The sequence below is a fragment of the Athene noctua genome, chromosome 5 (genome assembly GCF_965140245.1).
Source record: "Athene noctua chromosome 5, bAthNoc1.hap1.1, whole genome shotgun sequence".
Classification (NCBI taxonomy): Eukaryota; Metazoa; Chordata; class Aves; order Strigiformes; family Strigidae; genus Athene; species Athene noctua.
The window spans coordinates 53,115,455-53,136,846 of record NC_134041.1 but is presented as its reverse complement, the minus strand read 5'-3'; the positions used below and the strand labels follow the sequence as shown (position 1 = coordinate 53,136,846).

Genomic DNA, 21,392 nt, shown 5'->3' with positions numbered 1-21,392 from the left:
GAGAGCAGCTTTCAGCAAAAGCCATAAATATACAATTACTTCTACCCTAACACAGTTCAAATGGTTTTTCATGGAAACAGCAGAAAGGCACAGCTCCAAGGTCAGCCATTTCATCAAATTTCAAGTTTCCATCAAAGCAAAAGAAAACATTTTAAAAACTTCAGAACAAAGGCATAACAATGCTGCCAAAATTTTTCATAAGGTCTACTTCTAAGTAAACACCTAGCATAGAACAAATCAGTCCAAAGGTTTCAAGTCGGCCTTGTCTGAGCTTAGCAAGCCAGCTTGGTCTTATAATGAACAGCTTCAGAGAACTCTAGCACTAGATGTGGGTTACTAGCACTAACACTCTGATATCAACATAAAAAATGAGCTGCATTAACATATGGACAATAAGGTATCTTCAGTAAACGCAAAGCATGTTCCCATCACTACATGAGTTGGAAGTGTTTACAGCACATCAATCTGCCCAAATCCAAAACCCATCACATTTTCAGTGATCCAGCTTCTTGGGATTTCTGCGCTCTCTCTTACTACTACAGGTTCCTTCAACCTAAACAGTGGAATGAGCTCCAGTGCTTCATAAAGAAACTAGAAGTTCATCTTCATGGTACATAGCAGGAGTCACCCCCGAAAACTTCCTGAATCCTCCAGGAAGCCTAGGAAGTGAGGTTTCCCTCCTGTTCTGAACCAGAAATTTTCAGTAGTAGAACCTTCCCAGGAAAGACAGTTTCATGTTCACCAGCTCTGTTTTGTTAATCTAGGAAGTCTTCAGATAGTAAAATTAAATTCTCATTTCCTTGCCCTCTAACATGCTATTAACGGTCATAGCTTTTTTTGTCCTGAAGAACAACAAACAAGGGAAAAAAAACATTGGAAAGCATATGTAATGTCTTTTCACTTGTAGAAACAAGGAACTATCTCAAAGGTGATGAGACAAAGATAGGATCTTTTTGGAGTATAAAAGAAAGTCTGAATTCACCCTGTAAAAGCATTATGTTGTGACTGATCAGCCCAACAATTCATTAGTAAATGTATGAAAAGAAATCGATACTAACTGGACTTCTGTGATTTGCATAGTAATTAGACTGTTTGGCCTGTCGTAAAACACAACTGTGATTTACATGAACCTCTGGGCACATAAATACTGGTAAAATACTGACCAGCTACAGACAGTAGTTCAGCCAATAACAATCTATTAGGAAAAGTAGAAGTATGTCTATCCCACAGTATAAAGTGCTCATTTGGCAACTGTCTTGGAGCGAGGATAGAAGATGCTTCCACTGGTCTGGAAAGATGCTGTAGAAACATACAGATCCCTTTCATGAGAAAAAAAAAAAAAAAAAAAGCAAAGGACAGCTGAACAGTGTTACAAATATTTAAAATTATTATTTCTGTTACAGTAGAATCTAGAGACGCCCTTGTGCTACACACGAACACATAGTAAAAAATAGTATCTGCCAGCTCGCGATCAAACCACAGATAAGACAGATGAAGAATGACACAAAGGACATCCCATAGGCACAGGCCAGCTTGTGCAGATGGGATGAGAAGCAAAGACACTAGGTAACTGGCCAAAGACCAGACAACCTCTAAACTGCGGAAGAGACCAGATCTCTCAAGTCCCAGGCAATGGTTGACCTGCAGCATCATCTCCCTCAACGTATGTTAACACAAAAGAAGGAAGGAGCTGTACAACTGCAAAAAGAGGAGTAATTTAGGACATGCTGGTTTTCAGCCCTGAAGACAACTTTCCATTCTCAGGTTTTCTGAATGAGTGACAGAGAGAGACTCTAATGAGACTCCATTGCCCTCCCTTGAGGCATGGCATTTGCCTGCCTTCTTGCTAAAGTACGATAGTACATGGACTACAGGCCCTTCAGGCAGAGAGAGGTTAGAGGAAAATGTGGGATCTCATGAGCACGATAACAAAAAGGTTTAACAAGACCACTGTGGTGGAGAATAGCTAGCAGGAGAGACCAGACTGTTGCAGACATAAACCTTCTTGATGGAGGGATCAAATAAAGAAAACTGTCCTGTTTCTGAATTAATACAGCATAAAAAGGTCAGGAGCCCATGCTGCAAAAACAAAAATTACTTCGACCATCTGACGGATCTGCAGGTCATTTGACCATTGAGATTTTAAATTGGCAACTTCACATGTCTCAAACACAGCTATTAAACAGAGCCACTGCTGACAGAGTCCTCCCTCTCATCTATCAACAAAGTGCAAATATTTCTACTCACTGTATAGATCTGTTTCATCCAGAATTTCAGACTTGATGATCTCTTCAATCACATCTTCTAAAGTGACAATTCCCAGGACTTCATAAAAAGGATCCCCTTCTCCTTCATTGTTTACTCTTTGTACTATAGCCAGGTGAGACTTGCCTGCAAGGAGACAGATCAGCAATTTAGACATTTTAGAAATTCCTGAAAGATCAGAAATTATAGCAGAATTATAGACACGCAGGTATAAATAAAAAGACAAAAAGGTTGGTGTCAGGCTTCATGAAAAAAGAAGCACAGTTTAACAGATGCTTAAAATCATAACCTGATGTCTGTCTGAGAAATGCATTCCTGGGTGCATAAAACCACATAAGGCACTAAAGAACAGCTAAAGAGATCAGTATTCTCTTTCTAATGTCTTTCCCAGTGAAACTGTCACACTGGCACTGAAATCATTGTATTATCTTGTTGACAGTTTTTCCACTTCTTGTCTCATGCATTGGCAGAAGGAGACCAGGCTGGAGCCCTCCTTTGCAGCAAGCTCCCGAGGATGTTCTCCTCAAGCTTGGAAACAACAGCAACAATGGCCAAACCACAAAAGCACGTGGACAGGGTAGAGCTGGGGAGAAGAGGAGGTCAGCCCAATCCATGAGTTTCTCTTTTTCTCCTTTTTCCCTCAGAAATATCTTACTAAGACATGCCCTATACAAAGGGGGGGCTTATTTAGGAATTAATTCATTTAAATATTCAAAGCAACACTGTCTGATCAACAGAGAGAAAAGCTAAGATGAGATGCCCTAGTGGCTCTGAAGATCCCCGAGCTGTGCATCATTCGAACTGTATTCTATAATTCCTAAAGTCCTTTCTGCCACAGGAATAATAATAATATCATGACCCTTCGAATCCGCTTTGATATCCTTGGTTGCCAGTTTTCCTAGCTGCCATCGAAAGCTGGTCCTTTGCAAAGCTGCATAAAAAAGTAACATGCATTCAAATGGTTCACCAAATAGAATTGGTATTTTGATGTATAAATACAGAAGATACCAATATGCTTTCTGAACTATCAGGAGGTAAGCAACATTGACTCATATTCTCCTTTGCTCATTTAGAAAACGATACTTATCCCCATCTGTAGAAGATAACCAAAATAGTTCAACTTTGCTTAGACCCCTTTATAGGCAATAATGTCTGCATGTTTTAAGATTCAGATTATTAGACTAACAAACATTCAAACTATTCCAACCCAGACTTACTCATGTTTGAAGAATGAAAATATCCTGAACAAATTAGACGAGGGAGGAAAACTTATCAACTACTGATATAAACATTGCATCAGGTCAAGTCAATTCACTTTGGTAAGTTTTTCACATCTGCTTTCCCAGGGACCCAACATAAGCAGTTAAAAACAAATTCTTGGTGAATGCTGTCTGTCGAAAGTTAAATTCTTTTGCTATTCCCAGCTTGTGATCATTTAAAAGGAATTTTCCAAAGCATGGGCTAATATTAGACTCAAAATGAAGTTTCCATTCCACTTAGGCGATATTCTCACCAAAGTAACTACTGCATAATCTGATTGTCTTGGAGCTACTCGTTTAGATGCAGATGGACATACTTTAAATACCAACTCCACAGCACTGCTGAGTCTTATCTTGAGGAGACCTTACTCTACAGTGAATTAATAGAAAGATGATTTGTGATTTCAAAGGATCAACATTCATATTGTACTGGAAGTCTTCCACTGTGCCAGGTTTTATTTCTTTGCATTCCTTGCAAGACTTCCAGCTCTTTTTATCGCTCAATGAACAGCATTTAAAAAAAACACAAAAAACAAAAAACAACAACAACCCCACAATGGTGACTTCATAAAAACATGCAAGATTTAAGTAGTATTATCACTGCTGTTCCCCTGTTATTTCTCCAATTATATCCTTTCAGTCTAACGATGTTTAAAAAGAACTATGGCACAAAAAAGTCACACAGACAAACCAAATATTGTAATTTATTTCCCAGTGCCTGCTCAGATATTGGTATATTTGCTTTCAAGTCATACCTTTTGACTCCTTGAAGAATCATTTCTATCCCAGACCAGAGCAGCTCATTTGCACATGCTCATTCAGATGCTAATTCCCGAGGATCACCTTTTTCACACATTAGTAAGTGGTAAGACTGCTCAGATTGTACAAGTGGGTAAAATAAAATTTAAAAAAAACAATGCTATTAACTCTGTGTTTCAGCTTTGATCAGAATCACCAAATGACAGCCTTCTCTTTCATTTCTGTATTGCCTATGATAAAACTGAACTAGGTGATAAAATTTTACATTTTGAAAAGGACAGTCTTTCTAACAGTGGAGTCCTGGACACATCTACAAGCAATTGAAGAGATTCATGGAAACGGGATTGGGGAAGGACCCGAGGGTCTGTAATACCATGGGACATTGTGCAAGTCTTTCAGCCACAAAACCAGTTGTGTGCCCTTTCCATCAGGGTGGTCCTCACCAACAATTTAGGATCACTAAAATATGTTATGCTGTCCCCATTTTAGCAGCTGTAGCACTCTGATCTGACCAACAGTACCTAATGTTAGACAAGAGACCAAAAGCTGTACCAGCTACTGATCTCTTATGCAAAGTGAACTGTTAAGGAATTAATTATGGATGGGTATCAGACATTTTGCACTTTCTACAATGAAAATGAAGACTATAAACTTTTTTTTTTTCTGGCTCTGCCATAATCTCTGATTTTTATTTTTTTATTTATTTACCAAAGCATTGAGACCACTGAAACTTGGCATAGTTTCAAATGTCATTGGACTTTTTAGTGGGTAGCACTGATGTTCAGCTCTACCTTCATTACTGGAATTATACGTTGCAGAGAGTTTATCTGTTGAAAATAGATAAATTACCCAAACACAGGCTGACACTAACCTTTCTTCCCTCTTGACTGTCAAGTTTTCCTGTTTTGACTTTCATGAACCAATCACTTTGTTGGGGTCAGATGAATTTATGTCAATCTAATTAGGCTGCCTCCAAAAGGCTCTGTTTTGCTCTCAAAGTCTTCTCCTTCCTTTGCATTGGCTCTAATGCTTATACAGTCACTTGATGAGACAGACCAGATGCAAAAATTACATTTCTTAGGTCTTTGCAAGTTAATTTATACCCAGATCCAATAACTTGGCAAAAATCATCAGACAGTGGAACAACCATTGGTGTTGGTGATGGAGGTGTCACAAAGATGCATCCCCAGACTGGCTGCCATCTCAGGCTGCTGCATAGTGTGTGTGTGTGTGTATATATATATATATATACTCCACGTATGGAAGTAATCAAGGCAGAAAAGGCTAAAGGGAAAGCCAGAGGAGCACAAAGTCTTCCTTATACATCATAAAACAGCACAACACAGCATGTGCCCAACTTTAAAAGTGGCCTGTGCGTAAAATAATGACTCCTCCGAGTGTTTTAAATAGAAATTGAATACAGCTTTATTCAGACTTTATCAAGCCACTGGTATTTGTTGTACATTTCATTCAACTCAGAAAGAGAAGTTTCAACTGTATTTTCCACTGCTAAGAACATAAAATACATAGCCAACAAAGAGCTAAATAAAGTAAATGTCCAGGTAAGAAAACCTGGACTGTCTATAGTATTCCTAGGGCTTTGAGAGCACACCACCAATTAAACAGTGAGAGCAAGAGTGCATGGAAATTATACAAATAACTTCTATACTTCACTGATTTTCTGGCCATGGTCTCTAACCACCTACATCTATGACATTAATTTTTCTTTAATGACCTAAGAGTTGATACAATGAGATTTATCAAGCAGGCAGCTCTGCGGCACTGCCAGATCTGATGATAAAGACAGAAATGACCCAAGTGATGTGCAATAAGCAGCACCAGGAGAGAACTCTGGGCAGTGCTCTGACCTATAACTCTGTGGCCACAGGCAGGCAGTGTTTGCTTTCTGCCTCAGTTTCCCCCATTTACAGTGACAGTCAGTAGCATCAGCAAGAGTCTATGGTGCTTATACATGGACACAGCTTGAGACAAAAGTTGTGACAAATGCTAATCCCTCAGTTACATTCACAGGCAACTAAAGGACCAAGGAGTTTTGTTAAAAGCAAATCCAGTCTCATCCCACTGCTCAAAATCTTGTCACTCAGCTTAGATTTTGCTCTGACACTTCTGATTAATTTATCAAGCTAATTAAGAAATATGAAGATGCTTAGTGAAATCCACATGAGTCAGTGAACCTAGAATGAGCTCCTGGGAGTCCATGTGATTGACTGACCACGCAGAACAGCACTGGAAGAAATGCTTGAAATACTGATCCTCTTACAGTACTTTGGTCATTCTTTGGAAAAGATATGGAAAAAAAAAATTCACCCTTTGATCCTGAGGCATTTATACATTTAGAGCAAGGATCTCAAGAACATTTACATGCAGTTCAAACTAAAATGAAAACATCTACCCAAGTTCAACATCTGTTGTGGTCAGTACAGAGGGTCTTGTTTACATGAAGAGTTTTGCCATATGAATAGAGCTGTACCCACCCCACTCTCACATGTCACTTCCCCACAGACACAAGAAATGGTCTCATGGGAACATTAGGAATTCCAATAAATGCAAATGCAAAGTCATGAACCTGGTACAAAATAACCACCATGCATTGGTACTGGGGATTGACTGGCTGGGTCTGCAGAAAAGACCACCATGGTCCTGGTGGACAAACTACACAAGTCAGCAGCACATTGTTGCATCAATGAAAGCTAACAGCATACTGACTACACTAGCACACGTGCAGCTAGCAGGTCAAGGGAAAGGATTATTCCCTTCTATTTGGCACTTGTGAGACAGCACCTGGAGTACTGACATCCAGTTTGGGGTCCTCCAGTACAAGAAAGACATTGACAAACTAAAGAAATTCCAGTGGATGGATGCTAAAATGGGCTGGGGCCCAGGCCCATGATGCACAAAGAAAAGCAGAGGGAGCTGTTGGTTCAGTCTTGCAAAGAAAAGGATGAAAGAGGAGTCTTAAAAGTCTTTACATATCTCATAGTAGGATACAGAGAAGACAAAGCTAGATACTTCCTGGAGCTAGATACTGATGGGACAAGAGGCAATGAACACAAGTTTCAAAAATGAAAACTCTCCTTAAATAAGGAAAACTTGTTTCTCATGAGGGTGGTCGAACACTGGAACAATAGCCGAAAGGGGCCATGAAATCTGTCTTTGGAGGTGTTCAACAGTGACATTGAGCCAACTTCAAAGGTAATCTGCTCCAAAGAGGGGATTGGATCAGATGACCTCTCTTTCTACTGTGATTCTAAGAGATATTCAAGAGAGGCCCAACTGAAATCCCAGCCTAATATTCATTTCTGATTTTTCATTTCTGAATTTCTGCTTAGAAACCTAAAAAATCTGCAAAATTTTCAGTACACAGGGATGATACGTAAAGAGAGCAAGTAAGTTTTACTGATCTGGAATGCCACAATATGGCCCTGTATTTAACCAAAAGTAATAGCAAAATGACACTAGTAGACAGACTACAACCCCAGAAAATTATAATACTGCTAGCATAGCTTTAAAGAAAAAGAGTGATCTCAGGAAGTAAGTCATCCAACAACAGAGGTGCAACACAGGGGCTCTGAGCAGTGAGTAACAACCTTTATGTGACGTGTATAAGCTCATATCATGAGTAAACAACTAGAGATGCCTCTATTTCTGCAGAAGGAAGTTTATGAATTTAGTAACTGGGAAGATTTGTCTGTGTTATTTCTCCCGCGCAAGAAGTCGATCCCACTAAAGCCCCTCAGTTTCCTTTTATTAACAAAAAATCAGTTCTAAATCAAAGCTATGGTAGACATTTACAAAACAGATGATGCCTGTTAAGTCATTTTGCAGTAAAAATAGAATCAGGCCAGTCCATTTTTGTTAAAACAAGTAATCTGAGTCCGTTTGCTGTCGGTGAGTGCCCTGGAACGTTAAGCTATAACCTGTTTAATATGCTACAATGACATGGAGAAAAATCCCAGGAGGTGTTCAGCTGCCCTTGAATTCGCTAACTAATGATCTGTGCTTCTGAAAAGTCCCCCAGTTTATTCTTATGCAACTGTTTTGGTTTTGACTGATTTATACAAAGGTAAACAATTTGGTCTGTCAGTGAGATTCACAGGTTCAACAATACATTATGCAAAAAATCAATTTTAAAATGTGTTGTGTAATTTAACCATTAAAAACAACTCCCTCTAGAATAGCACTGGCTTGCAAGCAATTATACTTAAGTAACAAGTGTTTTTCTAAATTTCTTCTGTGCAGCACAGTTCAAGGACATTAAATCTCTTTTGTATTAGCAGAAATTCGCATTCATGCTGTTTGTTTTTGCACTTTGATTATTTTCAATGGGGATATCAGACTGCTACTTTCTTCCCCACCACCACTAACTGGTGTACACTGCCTCTGGGTTCACACCACCATTCACAGAATCAAGAAAAACCCAAAACTTTTGCACAAACATGATCTAGATTTAGGCTAGGCTTTTTAGATCCTGCTCTTTTCAGCAGCAAAATACACAGTTTTAAAATATATATTTAGAAAGAAAAAACAATAACTAACATTCATTTAATACAGCCACATGAAACTCATCCAGACCCCCAAGGAAATGAGTGAAAGTATCAGCGCAACCACAGGGAATACAGTGATTCTTTGCCTTTAAACTGGAGAGCTTACAGTCTCATACAAACATTAACTAGAAACCACATCAGCCTTCACAGGAAAATAAAAAAGTAGCACTTTAAATAGAGTCTTTGTGTTAAAGCTCATTTTCGTGGGAGGACACCAAAAAAAGGAAAAATTAGGGAGAGTTTCAGAATGACTTCCTGACAGTGAATTGTATTTGTAAGGAATACTTTCCCAAGGGAAACGGCAGAAGCTCAGTTACTTGCAACTCTGAAAACTCAACTGGATGAAGCTCCTAGAAACGCCTCAATAATTCTCCACTGTCCCATGGCAGAGGGAAGAGAAGCGATGAACTAACATTTTCCATCTCCAGCAGCCTATCACTTGGTGTAGGCACTGCAACTGAACTGCTGCTGCTTACCCTTCAATTCATTCCGGTCAGACCTTGGTGAGAAGCATGCTTTCAAACAATTTATTTTGCTGCTGCTGCTTCTAAGAGTGAGAGTGTAGTTCTAGAAAGCTTCTACCTGCTGCAGCTTTGCATGCAACTGAACTGAACCTGGCAACAAACTCGGATCAGAAGCTGAGAAGTCGCCATATGTCCATGAGTAAGAGAAATTAGCTGAGAACCAGCAATAACTCGAGAGTAAGGAAAAAGGTCATTTCAACTCAGGGCTCTGCTATCAAAGCAGAAATCTTAGAGAAGAAATGGGAAAAGTGAGAACAATGAGGGAAAACTATTACCAGGTGTAGGCAGGCAGCAAGAGTGAAACTAAGGAGTGGAGAAGAAAAGTTTCAGAACCTCCTTGAACATTAGTAATGATTCTCTTGCCATGGACAGTGTGCCAGTGCTTTACAGTCACGCACTACTCATCCAGTAGGGAATCTGGGCTGGATATGGCTGGGTCTGACAAGGGTCCACAGTGGTGTAAAATGCACACCACTAGCTGGGCTCTTCTCAGTGTTGGCCAGAACATCCGATTTGAGCTTGGTAAATGGACAAACACCAGCTGCTTCCCAGAACTGGAAGCTAATGCCCTCGAGAAGTATCTGGTGGATCCAAAGTAGGAGAGGAAGAAATGGAAAATGTAACGCTTGAGAGAGAAAACTCTTGCAAAAGCAAAACATTTTTGGACACCCCTTTGAGCCTTTAACCTATGTACGACGTTGTGATATCAAGACACTGGTGGCTTGAGATGAAAAACAGGCTGGAAGTTTAAAAAACAAATCAAGGAAGCACTTCAGGGAGTGCAGCAAACTAAGCTGATAGAAGAGGTGGCAACAATGAGAAAATATTGAGTCTGGAAAAAGACCTATCACTATTTGGTCTAACACCGAACAAAAAATTCAGATAAAATTTAAGACAAGCAAACAGAATACTGAAGTCATTGTTGGTCATGGTTCAAGTCTTCCACGCTAGATTCAAAAGATACTGAAGTGTGACTTATGCTGATGTGATTTCCCCTGTTCCTCCACTTCCCAAGGCAAGTAATGATCTTTTGGAAAGAAATGGAAGAAACGTATCTCCTTACTGACTTACACCTCCACAGTATGGTCAACAAGGATTTTTTCTTCGTGTTCAAGGGTCCTAAAAAGGAGCCACGCTAATTTTATTACTTGTTTGTTCAAGATTGTCCCCACTGATTTCAGCATTCCTTCTGGGATGAAGAGCGGGCACCAGCCAGCAAAAATGCAGCCAGCAGAGGGAGCGCAAAACCTTGGGTTTGCTAAACTCAAAGCTTCAGGTCCTTCCCAGACCTCAGTCCAGCAGCGAGCAGATGGAGAGGTCCCAGATTCTGGCATCGGTGGGGTCTGGGTGCTGACCTGCTGCTGAATCCAGGCAGATCTCCTGTGAGAGATGTATACTTCAGCCTGGGACTCCACAGCAAGGACCAACGTCTTCCATGGCCTGTTCCGTGTCTCCCTCTGTAACTTTACGTTGCTGCTATGACTTGTGCCCACCCCACCTTCCTCCCTCTCCCCTACCCTAGGGGGAACAACTTCTTGAGCCCTTCATAAGGGTGCAGGAGAGAAACTGTCACCTTGCTAGTCTCCTCCATCACTCCACCTGTCCAACAGGCTGCCTCCGCTAACCAACAGTTAATCCATGAAATAAAAACAAGAACATCAAGAGATATTTATGAGCAACAAAAATAGAAGTTGATCCAAAACAACAATGAACTCTAATGACTTTGATGTTCAGGTAACCAAAACACGACACCAAAAGAAACAACTGCCTTGCTCTGTATCACTGCAGCCAAAAATCCTACCGATACAATCCTCCTAGAGGATTGCCTAGGACCCTGCCTCCCTCAACTCACACAACAAACTGATTTGGGGAGCTTCTAGATTTTCGCATTTACACCATGAGATTTTAAATCCAACCAAGACAAAGTACTAGAGGGCACAACAGAAACATGTTTGGACATTAGGAAGAGGTTAGCTGAGGCCAGCGTGCTTACATAAGGACCTAAACCGTGCTGAGAGCAAAGCGTATGAGCTGAAAAGGAAGAGCAGCATCTTGGGACTGTGGGTTGTGAAAGGAACTGGGAGCTGGATACAGTCTCTTTTTATTTTTTATTACCATCATCAGCTCCTGTAGTTTACTTTTAGCTCGCTATTTAGGACATAAATTTAAAAGGGTTCTTGTGTTACCAACATCTTAGATCATTAATATTCTATTTTAATGACCTGTTTTACTTCAGGCCATTTATATCACATGCAGTTTGCAATTCCAGCAGCTCAAAACCCCGGCTGGTCGATGGCACTGTTAGATTTTTCAAGCTCAGCACAAGGCTTTCTAATTTATATTGCGGCAGAAGCCAGGGGAAGTTTAACGAAAAGCTACCCTGTTAACTTTCTAAATTGGTGACAACATCCTTCACCCAGCAGGATTTATACAACCCCAGAACCACTTACGGGCATGGGCTTTCACAGCAAGCGAAGCCTCGGGGTAAACACACCTGTAAACACAACCAGCACCAGTGACCTTGACTTCGCATGAGCACAGGATCGGGGCCACGTGAGCACTCAAGCTCTGACACTGCACATTTGTTTCTCTGAAAAGTAACATGGGGCACACTGATTCATGCATTGCACTGAGGCAGCCACCATTACAGACCAACTTCCAGTTGGTTCAACAGAAAACAAAGGATACTGCAGCAATTTGAAGGCATAAGAAACAACCTTCTCCCACTGGCTTTGGGTCAGGTCTCATGAGGTAGAACAACGCAAGAATGGCAGCAGCAGAGCTGTGCTTCACACTGTCAGCAGACTCAATGGGAAGGGGGGAATATCCTCTGGCTTTAGAGATTAAAGGTATGGCACATCAAAAAGTAGCAAAGTATCAAGACAGACCCAAAGCCACAGATCAGAGAACCTCAACCGGAGCAACCATTTCCAACTTTCTGAAGCCTCCAGCAGCATCTTCACTTTGCTCTGGTGCAATTTTAGCTAACGGCACAGAGCAGAGATGAATCCTGGACCCGTGCCTCTTTACCGAGAACACATACAGATCAACAGTTAGGGATATGAGCCAGGAAAAAAAAAATCATTTAAACCACCCAAAGATGTGCTGAAACTGTCTAACAACAGCACACAGAAGAGCACCTGAGTTTTAGACTGGGCATTGCAGATAACTAACTGCCTGCAAACTGCAGGTTTTTTTGCAAAATATTAATACAATAATGTATAGAGGGAAAAAACCCCATGATTTCTGCATTTTGCTAAGGTTTTAAGTAGATTTTATCTTGATGATGTGTTACTTTAAAATCCTATCATGAAAAGAGGCTGAAAGGACTCCAGAAAAAGAAAAGATTAAGCTGCCTTGTTTAAAAGAGTGACAATACCGATGGTATATTTGAATGCATTCTTAGTATTATTAAATAAACTGCTACATACAACTGCAATCCACTGACGTGATGTACTCCTTCTGCAACACTCTGACGAGAATATAGAATGACTGGCTTTGTTCCTAGGACTTTTCAATTACTCATATATGTAAGATTTTCAATTGAACTAGTAATACAACGTGATCTTCTATCCACACAAGGCAAGATTAATTTTCTCAAAAATGGTATTAATGGGTCAGATTTTAGAAATGGAGGCTTCAAAGATCAATCTGTGGCAATTACAGAGTGGTAATTACTGACTTAATAAAGCAACTTTTTTAAGTTTCCATTTGTGAACAGCCATCTAATTAGTGTTTCCTTGGCCGCCCCTGCATATCCCTCTGGGCTGAGTTTGCCCAGAGCTCTTGAAGGAGGAAAGAAATCTCTCAGATAAGACAGCAAAGCCTTGCTCCTTCAGCAACAGCCACTGGAGAGAACTGGAAATAAGGTGAAGAGGTAGCCTTGCCCCTTGAGCAACAAGACACTGGAGATAAAATGAAGATAAAAGGAGCCTAAAGCAGCAGGCTGTGAATCTGTGAACTTGCCACCACTTTTTTGCCGTGATGAAGAGTTCCTTTACTCCATAAGACTAAGGTTCAATAGGATCTACCCAGATCATGAAGAGAATCAGTTTGGAACTGAGACCACAGTCTATAATGAGTAACCCACACCAGCTGCCTTTCATACGTTTACTTCCTATTCTTTTAAGCAACTCCTTGATTTATTCCAGGTGAGCCTACCCCCAAATTTTACTGAAATATTTTGCTACAGTATTTATCACAATTTTCCTAGCCCAATGACAGAGACAAGAAGCAAGATGACAATAAAATGAATTAGCAGAATGGCTGCTCATTGTTTTATTTGAAAGTTCAGGCCAAAATTATTTCAAAGATGGCACATAAATCAGGGTAGCTCAACAGCTTTCCAGCTGCTGGGTGTGGATGACAGGATAACATGTGACTCACACCTACATTACAATATTATTCAAATTCTTCTTATCAAATATTTACCATAAAAGTGAAAAGATGTGATATTTTAGTGACATGGGAATTCTGCCAGGATGGTATTTCTTTCACGATCTGCCTGTTTAGCTCAGGGAAGGCGTAGTGGAGTCAACCATGTTTTCTTTGGTATTCTGCAGAAGCCTCTATCATTATTTTAGTGCCACCCAAAATGAATCTGAACATATTTGCTTCTAAATGACCTAAGTACTTAGTTTTAATAGAACTGACTTCGGGGACTTCATTTATTTTGACAATTTTATTCCAGAACAAGCTTTGTGGTGTAGCTTCTCATAAGGAAAGGGGCTTTTGTTCTAAACAGAACAGTTTTCTTTCAATCTCCTCCGGCAAGGGACAGATCTCTACTGTCTGTTTAAAAAGACTGCTTACCTTGTTTGCAAATGTATGTGTCAGAGCATCTCAATGATTTTATATAAGCCTATGTTCTCATACTTTTCTACCAAAACCACGTAATAGCATTGCATCAAGGTATCACAGGACACAAGAGCTCACAAGGGTCTGTTTGAGTAATCTGCTACGTACAGCTGCGATCCACTGACCTGACGTACCCAACTCCTTCTGCAACACTCTGATGAGAGTTAGAGTAAAGCACAACTCCACTAGCTAGGGAAATAACCTCAATCACCATCATTGAACCCTGTGGCACAGGTCAATTTGGCTTCCCTTGAGAGCATAGGGGGTGAATTAAAACTCAAATATCCCATACAGCCTTGCCCACGAATCTGTGCCCACACTAAGAGTGCTCGGACTGTGCACAACACCAGCATCCTTGCATCCTTAAAACCCTCTGACCATGGAAATGGCCTCAGAGCAACAGTGTCCTATTGTTGTGACTTCTGTCTTGCATTTGTTTACTTTTAGCTAGGATTAGGCTGAATTCTTCTACATCCCAATAAACACTAAAGTAAACCAGCTCTAACTTCTGCTAGAAAAGACATGGGCAACTAGGTCACGCAACATACATATGCACACTTCACTGATATTTTCCGTGACTGCTTGTAATTCCAAACATTCTGGGTATGCCCATACAAAAACATCAACATGAACCCCAACCAGAAAACCAGTCTACTAGGCTCTGAGGATTTGCTCTTAAATCTATAGTATAAACAAGATATTAACAATAGCAGAACGGATGTGTGTCACTGTCTGTGGTTCACAGGAGAATATCCAAGGATTAGGGCATGACAGTCTGAAGAAGCTAAGATTCACAGTCATACATAGATATATATATACACATACATATGTATACATACGTGTGTATATATATATATATATATGGAGGTTTTGTTGGGGATTTTTTTTTAACAGATGGGTCTAACATTTCTCATCTTTCCCTACTGCAATACCCTTACTTTCCCCTGTTGGATTTCCTACTGCACTAGAAACACATCCACACCTTTCCGCCCAGACCCTTGCCTGGGGCCTGCAAGGCTCTGGGGCTTCCTTCCTACATCTTCTGTCTGTTCAGGAAAGGTCCCTTCACAAATGCAACTACTGGCCAGGTGATGCTGCCTTCACAGAACTGGTCAGGGCTGAGCTCTCATCTCTACCTCAGGAACAATAGGAAAAATTTCATGAAACTTAACAGAAAAATGGTATTTCTGACTTTTCTAACTCAACGAAGCTATAGAGGACTAGGACAAGGTAAGGAACAAAATAAAGAACAAACTGACAAAACCTAAAACAACAAAAAGCCCAAATCCCTCCCAAGCAACCTCCCCCACAGCTGCAGGAGTGCAGACCCTATGCCAGCCCCTCAAATGACGCGAGACGAACTTCAAAACATTGCTATAATTTCCACTTGCAGGAAAGAGGTGGTCATCTTTTCATGACAAAGTAAAGGAAAAACCCCCAAATTTTCTAGAAAGCCATGAATAAAAGTGATTACATAAAGCCCTACTTTATACTGTGCACAATTTATTTACTTGAAACTCCAAGTAGAGCTCAAATACAGAGTCTAAATAACATGGACTATGTATGATCTACGGCTCTGCATCTTTACACACACCAGGTTAATACACGCAAATGTCCTCATCCTTCCAGGCCTCGCAGAAGCCGGGAGCCTGGCTATGCACATTGAATCACTGTCCTTACAAGGGTTAGACAAACAGACCAGCAAACCCTGGCGAAAAGGAAATGCATTTTGAGTTCACACTGGGGCTATCACTTGGCTATTTCTGTAGTGCCTGCATCTAAAAAAAGATCTAGTTCACACAAGTAGCTATTTTACCTTACTGTCCCACAAGATCTAAATGCATTTTTTCCGATTACACTTTCCCACCATAAAATACACGACAAAATGTGACAAATATTTTTTAAATATTCCTATGAAAGTATTTTGCTTATATATAGAAACATGAGTATATATGGAAACATACAAAACTCTGTGTTTATATATAGATGTCTCCTCACTGTATAACTAATATTAGTTCATGGAACTGAAGTCACACACGACAAAAAAAAAAAAAAAAGAATTCCGTTCCAGTGAGCTTTGCCATAAAGTAGACAAAGCAGAAAAAAACACTTGGATTTATGATAATCTCTGTATGAAATGCTGAATGGTAAATTCCCTTGAGAACTTCTCTGACACAAGAAATACACAACAAAATAAACAATCTAGGAGATGAGTCCAAGAGGCTCACGGAAGATACATCTAGTCCACATCTTTTTTTTTCTCCTCCACCAAAATCTCTATCATGAACCACAAGAGAGGGGCAAAGCTGTCTACCTGGGGCCTAAAGCCCATCTCCTGGGGAACAAAAGACCATCACATTCACTAAGGTCCTGGGCATTTAAAGTCCTTTTAGAGGGAACATTTCAAATTACTACCACAACTGCTACCCTTGTGAGAGTTCTCCACATTATAATGCCCCTTCTGTATAAAAGAAATGTACATTGACAGTTACATGAAAGTGATAAAAGTTCTTCATAAGAACTTATTTGCACAAGTCAGAGGGGTTTGTATTTTATTCTCTCACCATTGTTTGCTCTTCCAAACATCACATTTCTTGCATTTAACCAAAAGAGAAATGTAAAATTGAGTAATCCATTTCAGTGTTTAAGCTGAGGGAAACAAAACAAGCAGAAAATATGAGACAGGTTTTTTTAACGGACCAAATTTAAATACTTTTTCCATACCCCCAGGGGAATTAGCAAAATGGATGAATAGCCCACCCCGCTTTTTTTTAAGCGAACAGCTCTTAATCCCATCTCATCACATGTGTTCAAGCAGTATTTTAAACCATGAGTCTCCATTCACAGCACTTATACTACAATACTAAAAACTGCCACAGGAGCCTGGTTTTAACATCCAGCCAAAGACGCCTGCTTGAATGCCTTCCTTGATGAGTACAGAATCCTGTTTTTCATGAAAAGGAGAGGTTTTGGCTATAAAGGCAGTTTCACAACAATTACCATCAGTAAGAACCACCCTTGGATGACCTGACAATAAAATAGCTCAAGGTTTTTTTCTAAAATACAATAAAGCTACTGAAATAATAATGAACTCAACCCTGCATCTCAGGGTTACAATTCTGCATAATGTGCTGGAGTCAACCAGACAAAGCAACCAAGAAAGGGGTCTGAATGGGAAAAGGTTGGAGTAGACACTGTCTGTAGAGCTTAGTGGAGACCCTCACACGATAGCTGTGTACAGCAGGAGTGGCAGATGATTTTCCAGAAATGAAGATGAATTACGCTCAGGAACAGAATTTGCCTCCTCTCAGTCTTTAAAGGCTGGTGGCAACTCACCTGCTTACTTCCATGGCAACTGGATTCCCTTCTGATCAAAAAGCTGTTGATGCTGAGCTCTGTCTTCTCTCCTGCCCTGTAACTCCTGTTGCATCAAATACCCAAAAAGCAAACGGGATCGAGGATGAATAAATTCAATTGTACAACTGAGGAGGTAAAATTTCAATGTTGTCTTACAAAAACTTCACAAATCTCTGTCCCAGTTCACAACATCATCACCTTCTTGCTGGCTGAAAATTAACAGCTATATAACAGGTTCAGCTGCACACTACATGGGAAGGGTACCACCCTCTGATCTAGAACAAGACTAGATCACAGCATGGTGACCACAGAACAAGATTAGTTCTAGATACTGGGATCAAGAACTCCAAATCTACCCAGCTTCACAGGAACAGCAAGTTCTTTTACGACCACAAGTGATCAGGAGCTCAGATCTATTATTCATTGAGATGATGACACGTCTGGCAGAACAACAGCTCTTGGCAGGACAGCAAAATATTTATGCAGTGTAACAACTCAAAGGAAATGATTTGCCAAATTGACTGCAACAATAGTCTTCAACCTTTTTCAATTTGCAGACTGCTAAAAATGCTCAGTGGGAATGCAGAACTCTGTACAGCTGAGCTCTCTACTGACAAGAGGCTTATTGTTTTTATGATACCTTTTATTGGATGCAAGCTAAAACAAAAAAATAAATCAGACCACATTATTTTCTGGAAGTTTTTCATCCAAATATTAAGCAATCTCCCTTACCGTATACAATAACCAAGACTTAGAAGCCTGAAAACAAATTGTTACAGGTCCTTGAAAAATATTCTTCCCAGGGACGTTAGCAAGATCATACATGACAAATATGGAGACCAACCACCACATAAAGTGGTCAAATGACAGAACTCAAAAGCAGAGGAGCCCCCAGGCTAGGGAGAGCACGAGTGGTGTCTCACTGAACAGAGCGCCCTGGGCTCCTCCAGGCACAAAGCGAGAGCAGATGCAACCCTGGGAGGGACCCCGAGCACTGGATCCCACATGGGTGTATTTCTAGGGAAAGCCGAAGCTGAAATTAGTGGTTGATGACAGTGGTTTTTTTTTAAAAGGTAGCATTTATAGACTTATCAAGAGAAACAAAATATAGAGAAGGGGAAAGAGAAGGAAAGGGAGGAACTGTGGGAACTGCAAATGAGATTCATGTTATTTCCACTGTGGTAGCAATTGAATCAGTGCTCAAACCACCATCTTTGCCCCAGCTCATTAGACTACCTAGTAATTTCTCTGCTCTTGCATGATAATCCACAGTGGAAGCCACAGCAATTAAGGGATGAAAAAGGCCAGCATACCCCAGCCTCACTGGGGGCAAGGGAGGAGGAGGTGGAATGAGTGGGGAGGTGATGGCAGGGACATTATGACTGTCTCCAGCAATGATGTGTTTCATCAGATGCATCACTGCAGTAGATAAACATTGGCAAGTTGGCCTGGTCTGGCCACTGCAAAATGGTTGATTTCTGCAGGTGTCACAACAGAGGTGACTTGAGGGGAACGTTTTGCAGATAAGGCTAGGAAACATTTTATGGGCAAAAGGAGCAGTGCGAAAGAGCTCATAGCAGAATGTGCAGCTGAAGTCAACACTGCTCTAGATGTGCAGGGGTGAGACATTTAAAAGCGTACAGGAAAAAATAAGAAGTTCTTGCCCACCCTGAATCTTGCCTGCAATGGCAAGACCTCAGTTCCCACCCTCAGGTGTGTGTCTTAAATGTCTCACTGCCACTGTGAGGCAGCATCACACTCTACCCTCATGCTTCCCGCTTTAACACCTTGCTATGAAACACCCTTTCAAAAATCAAAACTGAGAACAGTTTATTCTCCCCTGGATGGGGATGGATCTGAGCCAACCTCTGAGGTGAGAGCAGAGAGCACAAAGTACAAATCTTTAATCAAGAACAACCACTGCTCTGCAAGCAAATAATATAGCGATTTCTTCATCAAAAGATGGGGGAAGATGTGTTTTCCAAACACCAGGGCTACTGAAACTTGATTAGCAGAGCAGGTCAGAGAATATGGTTGTGCTTCTGGAAAGAGGTTGAAAAATGGCATGGCAAAACAAAGACAGCAAGAAAGTAGCTTGAGAAAGAGATTTCACTGATGTGGACATCTTAGAGCAGCCTACTGTTCTCAAAGGAAATAGGGAATATCTTCAAATATTTAAAGGATTATGAAATGATGACTGTAATGAAAATGTGTAAATCTAAGGTAGAAAGAATAGCATGAATACAAGTGAAATTATCAGAAGTGCTAACATCAGTGTGCAAGTTATACTGGATGATGAACATAGAAAGTACTAAGAAGCGAGACAGGGGCATGCTAAGACAAAAAGGTACAACTGCTGTAGCAGTTATTTGCTGAGCAACTAAGATACTCCAGAAACAAGAGGGGTGTTTGTGCACAGAAATCCCTCTGGTCATACGAGTGAGTTGCCCAGGGGGTTACACCAAGCTGTTCGTGAGAAAGTCTCCTGAACCCTGTGAACAATGAAAGCAGCCCTTTTTCCATCCATCTCTCCCAGAGTATTTAAAGATTTCAATTTTCCCATATCATTTTTGGTTCGTCTCTCTCTTCCTATAAATAGAGAAGCAGCAATGCATCCATCTCTTCTTCATCTTTTTTGGTGGTCTAGCATTGCACACATGCTGGAATGTTTTTCTAGTAAACGATAAGTGATGGGAAACAAGTCAAAGACAAAGGACAAGAGACCTTGAGCTCAGACAAGTAGGAGAGATGGGAGCCTTCTCCTCTTTCCCAGGAGGCAGGTATCTTTTCTCTGGACCAAAGGGTTTTGTTTTGGAAACAAACGTATCTATTTCTGTCACTTCCTTTAGACATATTGTCTTCGTGGGGCTGATAGTAAGACTGACTACAGTGTCTGAGAATGGCAATTCGGCCCCCAAAAGAAAGCATTTCTAACCTAAATATGAAACCCAAAGGAAACACACCCCTGCTGCTAAGCACACGTCTCAGTGGACTAACGCTGTGATCTGTGCTCTGCTCCCAGAGCTTTTACTTTAATCCAAAGTCCAATAATCAAGTTAGCGCTTTGCGAGGAGACCTAAAGCCCCAGGGTTTCTGCTGAGCGGCTGGCTGGTGGAGAGGCTGAGCTGGACATCAGCAGGTGGTCTAGCTGCCATGGGAAAACAAGCGTGGTGTGGGCAGCCGGACAGCTGAGCAAGGAGCTGCAGGAACGCCTGTAGCTCTACCCTGACCCATAGGAGGTCAACCACACCACTGGATGTTCCCAAGAAAAACAAAACATGAACAGAAGAGGAAGGGTGAGCCATGGCAAGGGGAAAAATGCCAAGACCAGGAAGTTTGACTTATGAAGCAACTTCCAAGTCCAGTGAAGCCCAGTCCTGTACCAAGATGCTTCAGCACAACACAAAGACAGCACAGGTATCTTGAGCTGCAACCCTGATATACCACTGCAGTGATGAACAGGACAAGCCAGACACACTAACACAGCAGTTTCTCTGATAGATGGGGAGGGAGCTGAAGAAAGCGGCAGGGCGGGGGGAAGCTAATGAATTCCAGAAGATCACGGTCTTCCATCCCTGCTTAAAAATAGGAACTGTGGTCAAGGGTTTGAGACAGAGAGTCAAACCTCAGCCTTTGGATCCAAATTTTGAAACCACAAGAGGTCAGAGTTAATTGATGGTTGGTCATTCAGAGGTCCTGGGACAACTTAAGAATCAACAACATGCTGTAAAGTCTTACTGGAGTTAGGCTCCTATCTTCCATCCAAAAGACTTAACAATATCCCTGAAAACAGCGGCCCTGACCAA

At 40.9% G+C, this 21,392-nt stretch overlaps 1 protein-coding gene across 1 annotated transcript in view; it reads right to left on the bottom strand.

The window, feature by feature from the left end:
• CNNM2 (cyclin and CBS domain divalent metal cation transport mediator 2) overlaps positions 1–21,392 on the bottom strand; it is a 124,521-nt gene that overhangs the window by 23,347 nt on the left and 79,782 nt on the right. The window contains exon 2 of the mRNA XM_074907644.1: positions 2,248–2,391. Coding sequence (XP_074763745.1) covers positions 2,248–2,391 — 144 coding nt within the window. The remainder of the gene's footprint in view (positions 1–2,247; positions 2,392–21,392) is intronic.